At 38.2% G+C, this 16,751-nt stretch overlaps 1 protein-coding gene across 2 annotated transcripts in view; it reads left to right on the top strand.

The window, feature by feature from the left end:
- Window positions 1–16,751, top strand: part of CDH2 (cadherin 2) — a 115,175-nt gene that overhangs the window by 85,621 nt on the left and 12,803 nt on the right. For both annotated transcript variants that reach the window (XM_026842067.1, XM_026842066.1), the window contains exons 8-14: window positions 1,361–1,498; window positions 1,891–2,076; window positions 3,847–4,103; window positions 5,508–5,650; window positions 6,870–7,103; window positions 7,397–7,630; window positions 9,378–9,517. In XM_026842067.1, the coding sequence (XP_026697868.1) occupies window positions 1,361–1,498; window positions 1,891–2,076; window positions 3,847–4,103; window positions 5,508–5,650; window positions 6,870–7,103; window positions 7,397–7,630; window positions 9,378–9,517 (1,332 nt within the window). The remainder of the gene's footprint in view (window positions 1–1,360; window positions 1,499–1,890; window positions 2,077–3,846; window positions 4,104–5,507; window positions 5,651–6,869; window positions 7,104–7,396; window positions 7,631–9,377; window positions 9,518–16,751) is intronic.

The raw sequence follows: 16,751 nt of genomic DNA, 5'->3' as shown, positions 1-16,751 counted from the left end.
GGAGATAAAGATTCATATAGCTTATTTTAAAAGCGCTTTTTTTTTTTTTATTTCAGTGGCTTATATTTGCTGCTTGGAAGGGTGTATAACTATTTAAATCTCTAATGTCTGTCATAGAGTCTGGCCAAAAGTTGAAACAAAGTTAGATATTATCTGTGGAATTGTCCTTGCTTATTTTTTGTACCGTTATCTGTAGTCCCTTTTTGTAAACTGTTCGCATGAGAAATAATCTGCCATATACTCCAGTCTTTTAAGTAGTGGGAGACAATAAGGTACCAAGTGGAAAAAAAAAACAGGCTTTTCTTTAAGTATTTTTGTTTTTCTGGAAGGTTTTTGCCAGTGCTAGTTAAACCATTCATGAAAGTGATATTTCAGAGTAATAGCAACTCCTTATGTTTGTGTGTTTTCATTTAGAAAGAACTTAAATGATAACACCTAGCTCTCGGTGAGCTAGGAAACTGAACTGGTAAATGAAAAAGCACGCACAGTATTTCTGTCTGACAGTAGAAACCATCAACGAGTTAAAATCAACTTCTCAGGAACTCTACGCAAAAACCATCTTTCTATTTTAATTTTTTTTTTCACACAACCCTGCCGACTTCATTTTAAACAGCTCACCAGTTGGAAGTCAGATCTCTGTTGGGCATTTCTGTTGTTTGAGGGAGCCCTGGCCGGGCTCCCGCCATGAGGGGACAGTGAAGTGCCCGGCGCGGGGTGCAGCGGGGGCCGTTAGCGATGACACATGCAGGGGGGGGTGGTGAGGGAGGTGGCGGCCTCCATCTTCGGCCGGGATGTTTAACATTTATGGAAATAGCCTATGTGGTTGTTCACTCCCCTTTACTCCTCTCTGTTAGCCTTGACATATTCGGTTTCCATAGCAATCGCAAGAAGTTGCAACAGCAGTTTTATACTCGGGCTTTGCCGAAACAAAACCTTGGCAGTTGTGGCCGTTTGGCCAGCCAACCTACCTTGGCTCAGCTCTCTTAAATGAGGACTTACCCTATTTTAGTATAAACTGCACTCTTGTTTTTTTCCCCCATCTGAAAAGTGTTGTTAAATCTGATTATAACATAAACTATATAAAGTGGTTTTGATTTTTTGAGAGTAGGAAGTAGGCAGCGTCTCCCCATCTCAGTGATAATTTTGAGTATATCAAGCAGTAGTTCAATGTAGCTAGATGCAACCTGCTGCTGTATTCCTGTGGCACAAACTTTGCTCCTGTCATTTCAGGTGATGCTAACTAGAATAAGCAGTGTGATAGGCTCCATTGCTTCGCGAAGTGCAATTTTGGGAACACCCACTGGCTTGTGGTAATGTTAGTTTTGTCTAAAGCTTATGTTGATGTCATTTTGTTTTTTAGAAAGTACAACAATATACATTAATAATTCAAGCTACGGACATGGAAGGAAACCCAACATATGGTCTTTCAAACACAGCAACTGCTGTCATCACTGTGACAGATGTCAATGACAATCCTCCAGAGTTCACCGCCATGACTGTAAGTTGTCCTGGTTTCAGACATTGTACTACTACGTAAGTACAGGGTAGGAGTAACAGAAGGATGTGCATATTTATAACCGTTCCCCACTTTTCTCATTATAGTCACAGACAGTAAATATTTATTATTTATTAAATAGCATACTGGCAGGCAGAATTGAAATAGGTGCAGAACATGTATCCCTTAGCTACGGTATTCTGCTGGGCCAAAAGGCAAAAGCTGACAAGGGAATCAAAACATCAGTTTTCTGGGTGGCTTCAGGTGTTCATTAGATAAATTGCCAGAGCTCCAGTGAAGAGAGATTTTCTCCCTAACGTTGATGAATGTTTAATATGGTATGGCCCTTCCGTGCTTCTGCAGCCACGGTAAAATGTTTTCTTGTTTTTTTGAAGTTCTATGGGGAAGTACCAGAAAACAGGGTGGATGTGATCGTAGCGAATCTGACGGTAACAGACAAAGATCAGCCACACACACCTGCATGGAATGCGATGTACCGAATGACCGGAGGAGACCCGGCAGGTCGATTTACCATCCTGACTGATCCCAATAGCAATGATGGACTGGTGACTGTTGTGAAGGTAAGAGATGCTTATACTTCACAGCATCAAGCAGATGGAATAAGTGAGGTTAAAATGTGAACTCCTAGGCTAGCACGAGTCTGGAGAGTAAAATGGATGGGCACAGTCTGTCTTGTGGAAGTTAGTGATCCATCTCTTGGAGCATTCCCTTGCTTAGACTATCAGTATTGTTCCAATTGATCAATTCTAAAAATCAGGGTAGGTTGTTGAAAATCACAAATTTTGAAGCTTTATTTGCCAAAAGATAGGAATTAATCTGTGAAAAAACATTTGCTTAGTATTTGTTACTAGTGTAAAGGAACAGCTTCCTACTTCCTGGCCTCCATTAGTAGTCATGCTTGTCTATGGGTTTTATGTCAACATGTTCCCATTAAGGAACAGATACAGGCAGTCAAGGCACAATCAGAAAGGAAAAAGTGATAGGTGGGAGGCTACTTCTACAAGAGGTTTTTAAAGACTGGCTATTTTTAAAACTTCATTTAAATACCTTTTATGGAATAACCTGTCTATCTTCATTCTCTAGCCAACACAGCTCTGTGTTGGGGGGTGACTTACTTCAAGTGATAATAACAATGTGGTTCTATAATTAAACCTGCCAGGCAGGCAGTAGCCACCTTTCCTTACGGCCCTCTGATAAGTCTCATCTCTGAGTTGGCCACTTAAAAAGTCAAGTGTGAGATGCCAATGTTCCCATTTAGAAATTAAAACATTCACTCTTCCTTCATTCTTTTCCCTTTTTTAATCTTCTCAGTATCTAGGTGACAAAAAGATACAATTTTGTACAGCTATAATGGTAATTCACACTAGGTTTTTTTAAGAACTGTCTCTGTTTTATAACTGTGCTTCCCCAGAGGTACCAATTGTTATATCACAGTCTTCCAGCAAGAATTACATATGTGTCTGTGCTTTGTAGCACTCCTTTAGGCAACCAGACATGGAAGCAGTTGGAAACCTGCCTACAGTTTTTATTGGCAGTGCAATGAGTTGATCTGTCAACCTGTAATGAAGGTTGGATTGTCTCTTGTCACTGGCTTCATACTGTCATGTGCCAACTGCCCCTGTAAGGTACAGGACTTCTTCAGCCTAGAATCAGTGTGAATAGTACAGTGCTTAGTGATAAGGCTAATCAGATCTCGGGGAATGCGTCACCCCTATACAGCATGACAGAGGAACTCCAGCCTCAAAATTTTTTACTCCTCCTTAAATTGAAATTGTGGCTCAGTGAGGAAGTCCCCAAACTGAGGGTTGTCTGGGCTGTGAAAATGGGAGCTGCAGGTATACCAGAAGTAGGGTTAGATGGGATTACAAAGAATCTTTCTAGTGAAACATTAAGGGCATGAGAATTTCTGATCTATGGGGCTAGGTATGGTCATGATCTTGTTTGAAGGAAACCTTCTTCCTCATAACAGAGAGAGGCAGGTTCCTCTCCCCAGCAGAGCTCTTCAGGAGGCACATCTGTCCACCTGAGTGCCTGACACAATGCTGGGAGTTTCTACATCATTTTCAGACAAAATTACTTTGTTTCCTCAGTTACCTCCAATGGCAGTTAAATTCAGGCATGACAAAGTTTCTAGTTGTGCTAAACTAAGCCCCCAATCCAGTCTTGTGTTGAGCTGTTACATTTAGTGTGTTCCCTTTAGATTCTGTTCTCATTTTTCGGAAAAGCAGTAAAAGTAATGTTCTAAAATGTGCTTTAAAGTAAAAATGTTATTATGTGTCCATCACTATTGTGAGTAAACTTTAACACTTCCTGCTCTTTGCTTTTCCCAGCCTATTGACTTTGAAACAAACAGGATGTTTGTACTTACTGTAGCTGCAGAAAATCAAGTGCCTTTGGCTAAGGGGATTCAACATCCTCCTCAGTCAACAGCAACTGTGTCCATTACAGTCATTGATGTGAATGAGAGCCCATATTTTGTTCCAAACCCTAAGCTTGTACGTCAAGAAGAAGGGCTGCTTGCTGGTAGCATGTTGACAACTTTCACTGCTCAGGACCCAGATCGTTACATGCAGCAAACCTCCCTAAGGTCTGTATAAACATTTTGCGGTTATTTAACAATTGGAATGTGATATCTGTGTTACTGAATGGGTGAGGATCAAAGAGTCTGCATATGAAACGAATGCATTTACCATAGCACACAGCTGTCCAACTACCTCTGGTGGCTTTTGTGCAGTGCTCTGTAAGGGGATTTTTGGCTGTAGAGAAGGTGACCTGACCAGCATTCATACATCTGTAAACTGGGTCATCCTCTAGTGCTCAGTCCCACTTAATCAAGGTAGAATGAAGTTGTGCATCTGTGTTAAAGTATACATGGCATCCCAACAAATTCAGAGCACATACATGCTTGTCTGAACTAAGATTATTTTCAGTTTAAATTAACCAGTAGTTTTGACACGGCAGCAAAACCACATTGGATTGTTAAACAGATCTGAAGGGTTTTCTTCTCATTTATTCTTCAGCAATGTGAAGTGCTGCTGTTATCCATCTGTGAACTCGTGTACCGATATCTGTGATCATAATTTGTCTAATGTTTAAAACTATGCTAAATGAGAAAAGTAAAGAGAATAAAACATGGGAATCTTAAAGCATGCTTTCTCATACCTCGTTTAAAACATGGTAATTGACTGCAGAGCTAAGGCACAGAGACTACCTGTGGGCCAAGACTCAGGTTCCTAGCTCTTTAGCTCATACACAGGAAAATCCAGAACTTACTTTCTGTCTTTCCTTCCAAAACCAAGGTTCTTATAATTTCATTTTCTCTTAATTTGGGTTAGCTGTTGCTGATATTTTGCTCATTTCTGGATGTAACTATTGTAGACATGATAGCATGAGGACTTAAGGATATATATACATTTTTAATGACCTAAAATAGCTTGCACTTGATTAATGTCAAAGGGCAAATTTATCAGATAAAAGGATGGTTCTGAAAGACGCTCTTTCAGATTAAGATGAGAATCTTGCAGTAAAAGCAGAGCCTCTAAAAAATTAACTTTAAGTGATATTGGAACAGCTAGAATAGTGTGAGTTAGTGCTACTCTAACACTCTATCCATTGTTACTCTCTACTGTTCTCAGCACTCTGATAAGATAAAAGTTAATGTGAACAGCTCTGTAGGTATAGAACAAGCAAGAGGGATTCTTAATGAGTATTTTGAGTCTTGAGTTATGAATTTTGTATAGTTTATGGCAATTGTAGGATTTCCTCCAGTTACATGACAACTTACATGAAAGGACACTTCAAGAATCTAAATGTAAGCCAGTTTTTAATATGTATTTTCAAGAATTTTAGCAATTAGGCTTAATAAATGGAAATTTGTGAAATACTGTCTTCAAATTAAAAAAATGTGTTCGAAATACAAATGAAAATATTGTCTTTTCTGTCATTATTTATGTTGTCAAATAAATAACACAACTTGTGATGAAATATGCAGGTACTCAAAACTTTCAGATCCTGCAAACTGGCTGAAAATTGACCCTGTTAATGGACAAATAACTACCACAGCTGTTTTGGACAGAGAGTCAATATATGTGCAAAACAATATGTATAATGCAACGTTTCTTGCTTCTGATAATGGTATGTATCAACATTGTATGTTTCTTCAAAAAGCTTTCTTTTGTGTGGTTGAATGGCATTCAGTTTTACTGGGGCAGAAAACAAGATATGCTTAGAATACATCCAGTTGGAAGTCTGTATTAGTGCCAGACTTTGCATACTTCCCAGCTACTTGGGAAATGGGCTGAAAAATAATTCTGTGAGTTTGGAGAAAGGCACTGGCTTAGTTACATTAGTCAAGTTTACAGAAAACAGGAGTGCAGTAAGTTGAATGAATGCACAACATGAGTGGGCTTTATGGGGAGTAACATGTGGGGAGGGGTATTGTATTTTTCCGCATTCAGGCTGCAGCAGTGCAGAGAGCAAGTGTCTTTTCATTGTCAGTTTGTTAATGACAATTAACAATCTCTGCTCAGAAATGAGCCCTTTGATTTTGGCCAGAGTGCTGTACTGCTCATACCAGAAAGATGGACAGGTGTGGTTAGGAACATTCTCACATTAGATTGGAAAATAGAAACACTGAGGCTGTTTACTTTGGAGAGAAGACAAATGGTAAAATTTTGCAAACTGATAAGGTATAATAAAGCTTGATCAACTATTTCTATCCTTTTGGCTCCCTTCTGGAGAGGAAAACCAAATGGAACTGGAAGATTATGGGGAAGGGTTGGGGGTGGAATGAGAACCATTGCTAATTATATTGAGAAATTCAGTGCTACATGCTCACATAAATGTGTGACTTTAGCAAGGTTTATGGAAGCATCACACATTTGATATGGATAGCAAGAATGTCTAGAAGTAGTGTGCTGAAAGTCAGTATTAGAAAGAATTTAAATAGCACGCTTGTGGTGAAGAGTGATCATAAGTCTTCAAAGTTACAAAAAGAATTTCTTCAGAGAATAAACTATTCCAATGTTGCACCTTTTTCTTTGTAGTATTCAATGTGGACTGTCTCTGGAGACAAACTGGCTCTCTGGTCGGTAAAGTGGTTGAGTCCTTGATCTGTGGATCTGCAGTTATTTGCTGAATTTGCTGAGTAGGGCAGGTTTTTCTGAGTACAGATGTACTACATAAGAATTTGTGTGCTAACAGGAGCAGTGACAGTGTTAGTTTGGCCTAGCAAAGACAGAATCCCAAAACTGATGTGAACATATGTACCCGGTAATTGAAAAGTGTTGGTATAGCTTCATTTAAGTAACTTTGCAATTGGAAACAGGCTCAATACCATTTTCTTTTCTTTAAGGAATTCCCCCGATGAGCGGAACTGGCACACTTCAGATATACCTGCTGGACATCAATGATAATGCCCCCCAAGTGAATCCAAAGGAAGCCACAACTTGCGAAACACTACAGCCTAACGCTATTAACATCACTGCTGTTGACCCTGATATAGATCCAAATGCAGGCCCATTTGCCTTTGAGCTGCCTGACACACCTGCTAGTATTAAGAGGAATTGGACCATTGTTCGAATTAGTGGTAATAATTTTAAAGAAAACATTGCATATGCTTTTCTGTATTTTACTTTGGTGTTATTTTGCAACGTATATTTGGTAAATATGGACAGGAAAGCACTTTCTAGTGTAAGTTCCCCAAAGAACAAGAAATTTTAAGAAGGAAAAGAGATTCACACTAATAAATAAGTCTGTTATCCTGAGTGTTACATAGTGGGCTGAACAATACGTTAATGCAGAGCTCATTTTGCCAATACTGTTTTAAACCCACATGAGCAGTGTGTTTCTTTTTAACAAGTGCCTTATTTTCACACACAGGCGATCACGCCCAGCTCTCTTTAAGGATCAGGTTCCTGGAGGCTGGTATCTATGATGTGCCCATAGTGATTACAGATTCTGGAAATCCACATGCATCTAGCACTTCTGTGCTGAAAGTGAAAGTTTGCCAATGTGACATAAATGGAGACTGCACTGATGTCGACCGGATTGTTGGTGCAGGGCTGGGCACTGGTGCCATCATTGCAATTCTGCTTTGTATCATCATCCTGCTGAGTGAGTAGATAGATCTCTTAATCCTAACTCTTCTGTTCTTCTTTTGCACATACCATCCTTATGTTTAGTCCCATGTACCTTGACAAAGATGGCGCGGGGGGGGGTTTAAAGACTGAAGTCCAAGAGTTGTTGCTGCTTAGTTTAATATCTTGGATGAGTATGAAAACTTTATGATACTAAAGGATTATGAGTCTGTGAGACGGATCATGCCTAGCACTTGCATGGCCGTTGAACTCCACTGTGGGTTTGTCAAAGAGATTTTCCATCTATGCTGACGGCCACTTGTAATGTTACGTCAGTGACCAGGTTGAAGATGTGATTAGCCCCCAGATATCTTGTCTCTCTTGTACTGCTGGTACTGTGTGTTTTGACACCACCCACAGTGCGTGCCTTTAAGGAGTGCTCTGGTGTTACTACTGTTGTGCTTCAGGTTAATGTAAGTAGGCTATTTGATAATTTCGGAAAGGAATATATCACAGCCCTTCATATAAGGCCAAATGAGCAGGTAGCTGTGCAGGAACAGAGACGTGTTTGTTTTAAATACTACACAAAGTGTGCTAGTATTTTATTTTTGTTGTGTGCATTCAATAAGGGAAATGACTAAACATCATGACTGAGTGTCTGTCCAGTGTAGTAAATTAGATGCTAGCTCTCCTACACATTGTGGTTAACTAATTTCTGATTGTGGTGGAACACAAGAAGGAGATTAACCCATTCAGAGTATACTGTGCACCAGTCTAGAACATACAAAATGATGGAAAAGGGTAATTTTAAAAAAAGAAATAGTATTTGAGCCTGGCTAAGCCCATAGCTGTACACAAGCACAGTACAATTATTTTCTTTATAAAGGATACTCTTAAAATGTTAGATATTGGAATAACAGACCCTCATTGAAACTATCAAATCCTTTAAGATACTCTTCATATATTGATGTTCTAGATGACTAGGAATTTTTTTCCATGAAGATAGTTGTCACTGTCAACATGCCTATTATATTAGGAATTCATTTACTCATTTATTCTGTTTTGTTTCTCATTTGGTTTTAACAGCTTTAGTTTGTAAACAGGCAGCATAACTTGAAATTGTTCAGATTAAAGATTAAAATACATGGCTCAAAATGCTACTGCATTTTTTTCTCGACCTTGATTCCTCTTGTTTCTAAACATAAATCTAAACTTAGGCAACAATATGGACTGCTGAGCTGTATGCCAAAATGGCCTAAGCTTGGTGATGTTCAAACATCAGAGTTACTTAAACTATACAGATTGCTGTATATTCTTGGGACATCTACATAAATACAAGTAATACAATTTTTTAGAATTCTTGCCATTACTAGAGACATTCCCTTCTGAATCCAGTGGTTTATGAAGCTTGGTCAAGTCTTCGTTTCATGGCAAGTTTATTTTGTAGATGTGGAATGGATTTGTGATTTATGACCTGGAATGTGTGATTGATTTCCGAATCAAATTACCTATAGTAGCCTGAGTTTAAACATCTCTTGTTTAAGCTGCCTTCTGTGAAATTTTTTTATTAAAAAAAAATAAAAACCAACACAAAAAAAACCCAACAAAACAAACAAAAAAACACCAAAAAAACCCACCACAAAACAAAACGACCAAACCATCTGGGTCAGTCAAAGCCAACTTGGCTTTTTTCTCTTAAATCTTCATGTTAAATCTGTACGGTTTTCCATGACTGTACTTCAGAATCAACACGTGGTTTTGTGTCTTTCCTTTTTAAAATGTAGTTTTAGTTTTAATGTTCGTGGTGTGGATGAAACGCCGTGATAAAGAGCGTCAGGCAAAACAACTCTTGATTGATCCAGAAGATGATGTGAGGGACAACATTCTGAAATATGATGAAGAAGGTGGTGGAGAAGAAGATCAGGTGAGGAATTGTTAATGATTTTTACATATAGATTTGCACTTCACTCTGCACTTTATCTGTTTTGTTTCCATTGGCACATTATGATAGGTAGCTAATTTATACATTAAATGCCGAAGGCAATTAGCAGTGTTTTAAAAACCTGAAAGATAACATTGCTTTCTGTGATGTTGTTTTTTGCAGCTTTTTTTGCCTTTTGGATGAGGGGTAAAGCTAGTATCTTGTCCACTTACAGTCATGGCATTCTGACCATGTTCCAACTAAGACTGTTACATTTAAATCAAAAATAAATCCATTCTCACTGGACTCTGTAAAGCTTCTTCACACCTTTTTGGGGATCAGAATCACTAGTGCAAAATGCCTAATACAGCCTGTTCCAAATATGACCCTTTTTTGGTGGTGGATGAATGCCTTTCTAGATACACAGTAATGTTGGCTATTAACAGATTGGCCACTATGGGGATTTCAGCTTGGAAAGTATTTATGTTTCAAGTAGCTGTCAGGGCACATCTGTGTTTATTCAGATACCTTCCCAGGCAGGTGCCATATGCATTTACTCTCACGTCACCTCTGGTTGAACCACTGCTGATATGTCAGAGGACTAGGAGTGATGTGTATATGCTAAGAATAGCTTCTTTCTCCCTCTCTATCCAAGTTAATGAATTTCCAAGCAGTGTGATTTCCTTCCTTCAGAGGAGTTTTATTAAGTGCTTTATGAACATGACAAACAGTAGATTTATGCACATTATTAGTGGTAGAAGTAAGTGTAACAATTATGAAGGGAACAGTGCATATAATAGAGCCTAAGAAATTTTTCCAGTAAAAAGCCTTGAAAAATTAAGTGTAATTCTTCCACACATTCCCAGTCACAGTCATCCAGCACTTGAGTTATCTGAAAAGTGTCTCACTTCACTGGTACAGACATTTATAGCTTCCCTCTGCTCATTTGTTTGTTTGTCTGAAATGTGTATTCCCCTTAGTAATTTCCATGCTTCCTTCATATCCCCAAGAACTGTTCAAACTTCCTGGCTTTTCTGCATAACCTTCTTTTTCAGCAGTTTGCAAAGGAAACTTCAGTTTATGCAGTTTTGGAAATTGCTTATGTTACTAAATAAATTGAAGACAACCCTTTGAGTCTATGTATGTATTCCAGTTGTTTGTACGCAGACAGTTTGAGTACAAGAATTGAATCCTGTCTGTGCATCTGTTATTGCACAGAAGGGTTACAAGCTTAAAAAAAAAAACAAAAAAACACCTCAGTTCTGTGAGAACTAATTTTCCAGTTCACATATCCCCAGCTCTTGTTCACCCACAATTCTCTGGAGGATCTGTTCAGCAATTTTTATGTGGTTTTGATTTTTTTAATCGTTGTCCACACAACCCTCAGGACAGAGTCAGTAAATTTCTCAGATTATATACTGTTTATTTGGAAGTTATAGGTGGTGTTAAGAGTAATGATGGGAGCGGTTGTGCTGCAGATCAGAAACTTTAAGCATGGTAACCATGTACAGTGATAGTAAAATACAGTTTAGAAACGGTGCTGAAGTCTCTCCTCTGTCCATCTTGTACTGTGCTCCTCTCCAGTGAAAGCACTGTCTTTGTGAGAGGTATAGTCAGGGTAGTGCAGCAGGAGGTAGAATTGTGTGAATACTGTAGAGATTATCAGGATGTAAACCATCCATAAATGCAGACTTTAACCAGCAGTGAATGAGCATAGTGGCACGCAATGAAAGGAAAAACTGTCAATGGGTGGAGTAGCAGTAAAGTGGTAAGAAATCTGAAATTAGGATCATTTCCTCTCACAGTGAGCAGAGGAAGCACCTAGACTTCCCACACTAGAGGGGTTTAAGGGCTTTATAGAAAATTGAATGATTTTTAGCCACAAAACCTGTGCTTGCTTTCTTAAGACAAATTTTAAGGCCACTGTTACAAATTAATTATCTTTGTTGCCAGCCACATAGTTCAGGTACACTGGTTCCTTTCCTGATCCATTGGGCAGTAGATCATAGTGTCTGAGGGTCTAAAAGGTCTTTACACACTCCAAATGTAACAAACATTTTAGGAGAAGAAAACAAAAGCTCGTACAAAGTATTGCAAGCTTTTATAACCACTTCTTCAGCAAGAGTTTCAGACCACTGGGTAGGTAAAAAGGGAGTAGATTCTCCCACAGCTCCAAAGTTAGGAATTCGGTCATGTCCAGAGTGACTGAACAGAGTGCACAGACTTTTCACATCGGTGCTTAATTTTCTATCTAAAATGGATGATAGAAATAAGTTGTCTTGCTTTTCAGGGAGATTCTTTTACTTTATTTTGACTTGTCATTTTGTAAAATCTAAATTCTGCCTGTGCTTAACTAAATGATAATAGTTCCTGGGTTCATTTCTTCTTGATTCCCTTCTTGCCCTCCTCACCACCTGTGCCCAGGGGTAAGAAGAAGGATTATATTTGGTTGGGTTTTATTTAGTTTTGCATGCATTTTATGTGAGATTTAAGAACTTGGAATACTAAGCTTTTGAAATGCCCCAGCAAGTGCCCTACAAGTAGTAATCTCATTATTGCAAACCATGGTTTAGCAAAACACTGTATAAGCAAAGCTGTGTGCAGAGCATCGTGGGCAAAAGCATTGGCCATAAAGATCTTTGCATTTTTCTCAAAGTTAAAGTAAGCGTTAAATTGTCAGAGTGTTCTAAAAAATCATGAGACTGCCATCAAAAATCTATTTTCAGAATGAGGCCTCATAGCGTAAAACTGCCACTGCTCTATTAAAATCAAGAAAAATTATTTCATGTCAACCTTGCATCTACAAGTCATCAGCAAAAGACAGAGGAAAGTGCTTTACGTCAATATTAACTTCTTATGGTGCACTCTTCCCAAAACCATGAGGTTTGATTGAACAAGCAGCTTCAGTAGAAGGCAGTGCACAAGGTTACTCAGAAACACAGAATCATTCAACCCGGGGTGTATGTACCTCGTGCAGCAAAATAGAAGGGAATGTTCAAAGCTTCATGTGAATCTCAGTAAAAATAATATTTAAAGGCTTCAGATATTTTCATAATCTGTACCTTTTAAAATTACTTACTTTTATTTATAGCAAGCAAATTACTTAGGCCGTTTTAAAATCACCTGCTTTTCTGGATGAATACTTGAAGATTTACCCTGTGTGGCCTCATATTTTTCTTGTTTGCTCCAGATGTTTAGGTGACTTGAAGATATGGCTGGTAGAGCTTGAAGATAAGTGATGGAATTTAGGACTTTTAGACTTGTAGTTTTGCTCTTGGAGTAATTTATTTATTTAAGAGCATTTATTTATTTATTTGGAAGCTATGCAGTTGGGTTTCTAAGCTGTCAGCACACCCAGAAACTAATAAAGCATGCTCAGCATATTCCTTTCAAACTCTTTGTACATGCTATCAGGACATTTGTCGTGTGACAAATTTGGTAGGTTCCAAATTCCAGCTAGTTCCTCTGAGTCATATCAACTGTCAGCAACAAGGTGGAATTCCTGCTTGGCCTTGTTTAGGATTTTTTTCTCCTGTACTAGCATTTCCAAGGAATTATGATGTGAAGTCAGTCATAAAAGCAGTTTATTCCATTGTGAAGGTCTGTTAATCCAATCCAAGGCCATCTTGGCCTGCTATGTTCACTGTGACAGACTGAATACTTGTAAAGTAAATTGAGGTTCTTGAATGGTTCACAGTCTTTCTCTAACCTGGCATGATGCACTCGGGCTCATGTGATCTCCACAGCAGTTGAGAAACATGCTTTTAGTTCCCTAAGTGAGAAAAGCTCTTGAGCTGTGGATCATAACTGAAGTTAGCTTGCTCCCCACCGGAGAGCATTGTCAACACTGGAAACGTTCAGGACCTTTTTCCACCCAAACTCTGTTTCTTGGCAATATAGGCTGAAAAACACGTCACTGAAAGCTGTAAAGCACTCCTCTCGTTCCAGGCAGAAACATTTTTTCCTGATAGTGGGAAATATCACTCTCCTAGGAGAAGTTAGGGACAAGGGAGGAATGAGGCAGAGGTGTTCCGGATAGGAAGTTGGGGATGCTTCTCAGGATTTTGTTTAATATTTTCTAGTTTTAACAATTTGACTGCCTGACTTGCGGGAGCTGGGCCGTGGGAGGCTTTGAGTCAGCATTGTGCCATAGAAGTCAGTGGGACTGGTTTGGGGAGGGGGAAGTGTTGTGGGGTTTTTTGTTTGTTTGTGGGTTTTTTTGGGGGGGGGTTAATTGCATCTGTGTCTTTAACCCCCAGCAGTTGGGGCATGGGGTGGGGGACACTAGAGTTTGCTATATTCTGAAGTAGATGTGCCTACTTGAGGTACAAATCATGAAGCTGGTAATGGCAGTCTTGATTATTAATGGACTGCATGGTCTGAAGCTTGTTTATTAAATGGGAGGTGTGAGATACAAGTGATGAATATTCTCCCCCAACACAGCGTGCTCTCAACTTGTAACGCTAATGTCAATTCCAAATACCAAAACCTCATGTTGGCTGAATGTTAAAGCCCTTAGCACATGTCTGCAGCGTAGTTCATGCACATAGCAGATCACAACCCAGAAGCATCACTAATTCGTTTTCATCGCATATCTCAGGCCATTTGTGTGATTTACATCAAAGCAGTCGGTGCTCAACTGGGATACATGCAGCATATGTCAACCTGAAAACTGTGATACATTTTTTTCCATTTAATTGCTTTTGTATACATCTCATTGCACAAGATGATCTTCGCATCTCCTCTGAGCCCATTTCTATAGTGTTTTCTGAATTTTAGTAGTACTTGCTCATGCAGGTGGTTGCTAGAGCAGGTGTGTGGTTTTGAAAGTATTGCAGATCAGCTGTTCTGAACCTGTATTTTAATCTTGCCCTCAGATTTTTTCAGCACAAGACTTTCTATTGCAATGATTTTTCTATTATTCAAAGTATTTTTCTTCCTAAGTATTCTGAGAGTTCCTTCCTACATCACTTTTTCTTACAGGTGTATTTAGACATTAGTCAATAGGTTTCTTTTTGTCATGTTTTATTTCATGTTTATATAGAGAAAGTAAATAGTAGCATTTATCTTAAAGGTGATAATAGCATTAAAAATAAAATCATAATGGTTTATTTTTATGTGTGCAGGATCTAAATTCTAGGCAGAAATTGCGCCTTTATAGAAAAGTGTAGCAGCTTTGTAGCATTTGTGTCTGATTGATTAAAAAGAAATTGAGTGACCCTTTGGATTTTTTGTTTATTTTTCTTATTGTCATAACTTTCTGTATGCCTACATATCATATAACATTGGTCTTGTGGGATGGTTCTTGTCATAACCTCTGTTGTAAACATGACAGTGGTCCTTACCTATGCAAATGAACTCTATAAATCCATTTTATTGTATTTTATTTTCACCACCCTATCTGAGTGTTACTCAGATCATTTGCACTCACTTTCTAAACTTTGTTTTGTGTTGTATTAAGATTGGAACATATATTCAGAAATTTTAATGATAATGAATGAAATAACTGTTGCTAAGATATCCCTAGAAATACAGAATATTATAATTAGAAGGTAGTTATTTTGGAGATTGTGTTTGCTTACTAAGACATTAACTTCATTTTTTTGAATGAGTGACTCATGCAGTGCTCCTGTGGAGGAATTACTGTCATTCCTTGGTGAATCTTTATCTCATCATATAAAAAGTAATGTTTCCATAATTCCATTACAAAATTCTTTTGTGTTTTATTTTATCCTATCTAGAACCTATGCCTGCTACTGCATTTTATCTGCAGCTAGAGTTTAACTTTCACCTTTTTTGTTATTAAAAGAGATAAGCTAGCTTCTTGGTTATCTTAAAAATTATTAACTTGTAATACTCTAGATGCATCTATAATAAAAACAAATGGGAAAAGCAATATGGTAGAAGGTAATCAAAAAGTGAGTGGCAAATAAAGAGCAACTGTTAGCGCAGGCATTTTAACTACCCTCCCACCTGCAGCCTACATCTAGTCAGTCCTCTGTGCTTTGTTTTTTTTTGGAGTCCCATTATTTCAGCAGATGTAAGATTTAGGGTGGGTTGGAGTGTTTTGCAGAACTCTGGCAATATTTTGTGTGCAAATTTCTCATAGTTTTTTAGGGTGATGTTTGGTGGGTTTGGGAGTAGAATGGTAAGATATAGCAGAATTGGTTTTCGCTTCCTCCTTTTAAAAGACCTTGGCAGATAGGAACATTCACCTGTATAAAGTATTTCTTCTCTTTCTTACCCTCCCATTTCTCTGTTCGAGTAGACAGTAATTGTTTTTGGACCACAAAGGCAAAGCGGAACGTGTGTTTTATCCATTGGTACTTAAAGTCATAGTTTGCTCTATTCTCTTAAGCCAGAAATAAGTTTTTTCTTACGCTAAGGCACCATCTTGTAAAAGGGGTGAGTGAAACGCAAACTTCTGCAAATGCTGCTTTACATGCACTTAACCACTGCATCTGATTTTGTTCAGTCAATGACACTTACAGCTCTTACCATCAAATTAAGTGATCTATTGACAATTAAATTGATTATTTCTTGCATGGGGATAGATCTGAACTTTGATATTTCTTTGCAAAGGACACATCCTTTGAAAATGAGAAACAGGTGTAGTGGTTTTGTTATATTAGTCATATGTCCAGACTTATATTCATCCATAGCCAAAGCTTTAGTTCTGTATAAGGTAAAAAAAAAACCAAAACAAGTCATCCCTAAAAGTATGTAACAGTCTAGTGAATGGCCAGGAAATATACTGAGAGCTCTGAGATAACAGAGAAGCCAGATTCATAAACGATTAATGAATGTGTCAGTCAGGTTGCATGTACTAGGATGTATCACTGTTAGTGTTAAACTAAACTTCTTTGTAGTGGAAAGCTCAATTTAGAGGTAATATATTCCAATATTTTCAGACTTTTCCTATCTGGAAAAAAGTCCCATCTATGCATAGCAATTTATAGTTTTAGTAAGTTGTGGTTTGATTTTATTTGCAGTTCTGCTTTGTAATGCTCCAGGATGCATTCATATAAAGCAGGTCCAGTTACTGTAAAATTTTTTACTTTGTTAAGTTTTTTACTAAGAACTTAAGTAAATCTTCTAAAATGAAACACAACCAGAACAGCTAATCCAGAAGAAAATAAAGTTAACATTATAAAACTAGAAGCTTCTCAGAGACTTTATTTCCTGGCCTATCCCCTCTTTCCCCTCTTTTTGTTTTTGGTGTTTCTTCCCGACCCCC

The sequence above is a fragment of the Athene cunicularia genome (genome assembly GCF_003259725.1).
Source record: "Athene cunicularia isolate RWA chromosome 2 unlocalized genomic scaffold, athCun1 chr2_part1, whole genome shotgun sequence".
Taxonomy (NCBI): Eukaryota; Metazoa; Chordata; class Aves; order Strigiformes; family Strigidae; genus Athene; species Athene cunicularia.
The sequence above is the reverse complement of the archived record's forward strand: the minus strand, read 5'-3'. Positions and strand labels throughout refer to the sequence as shown.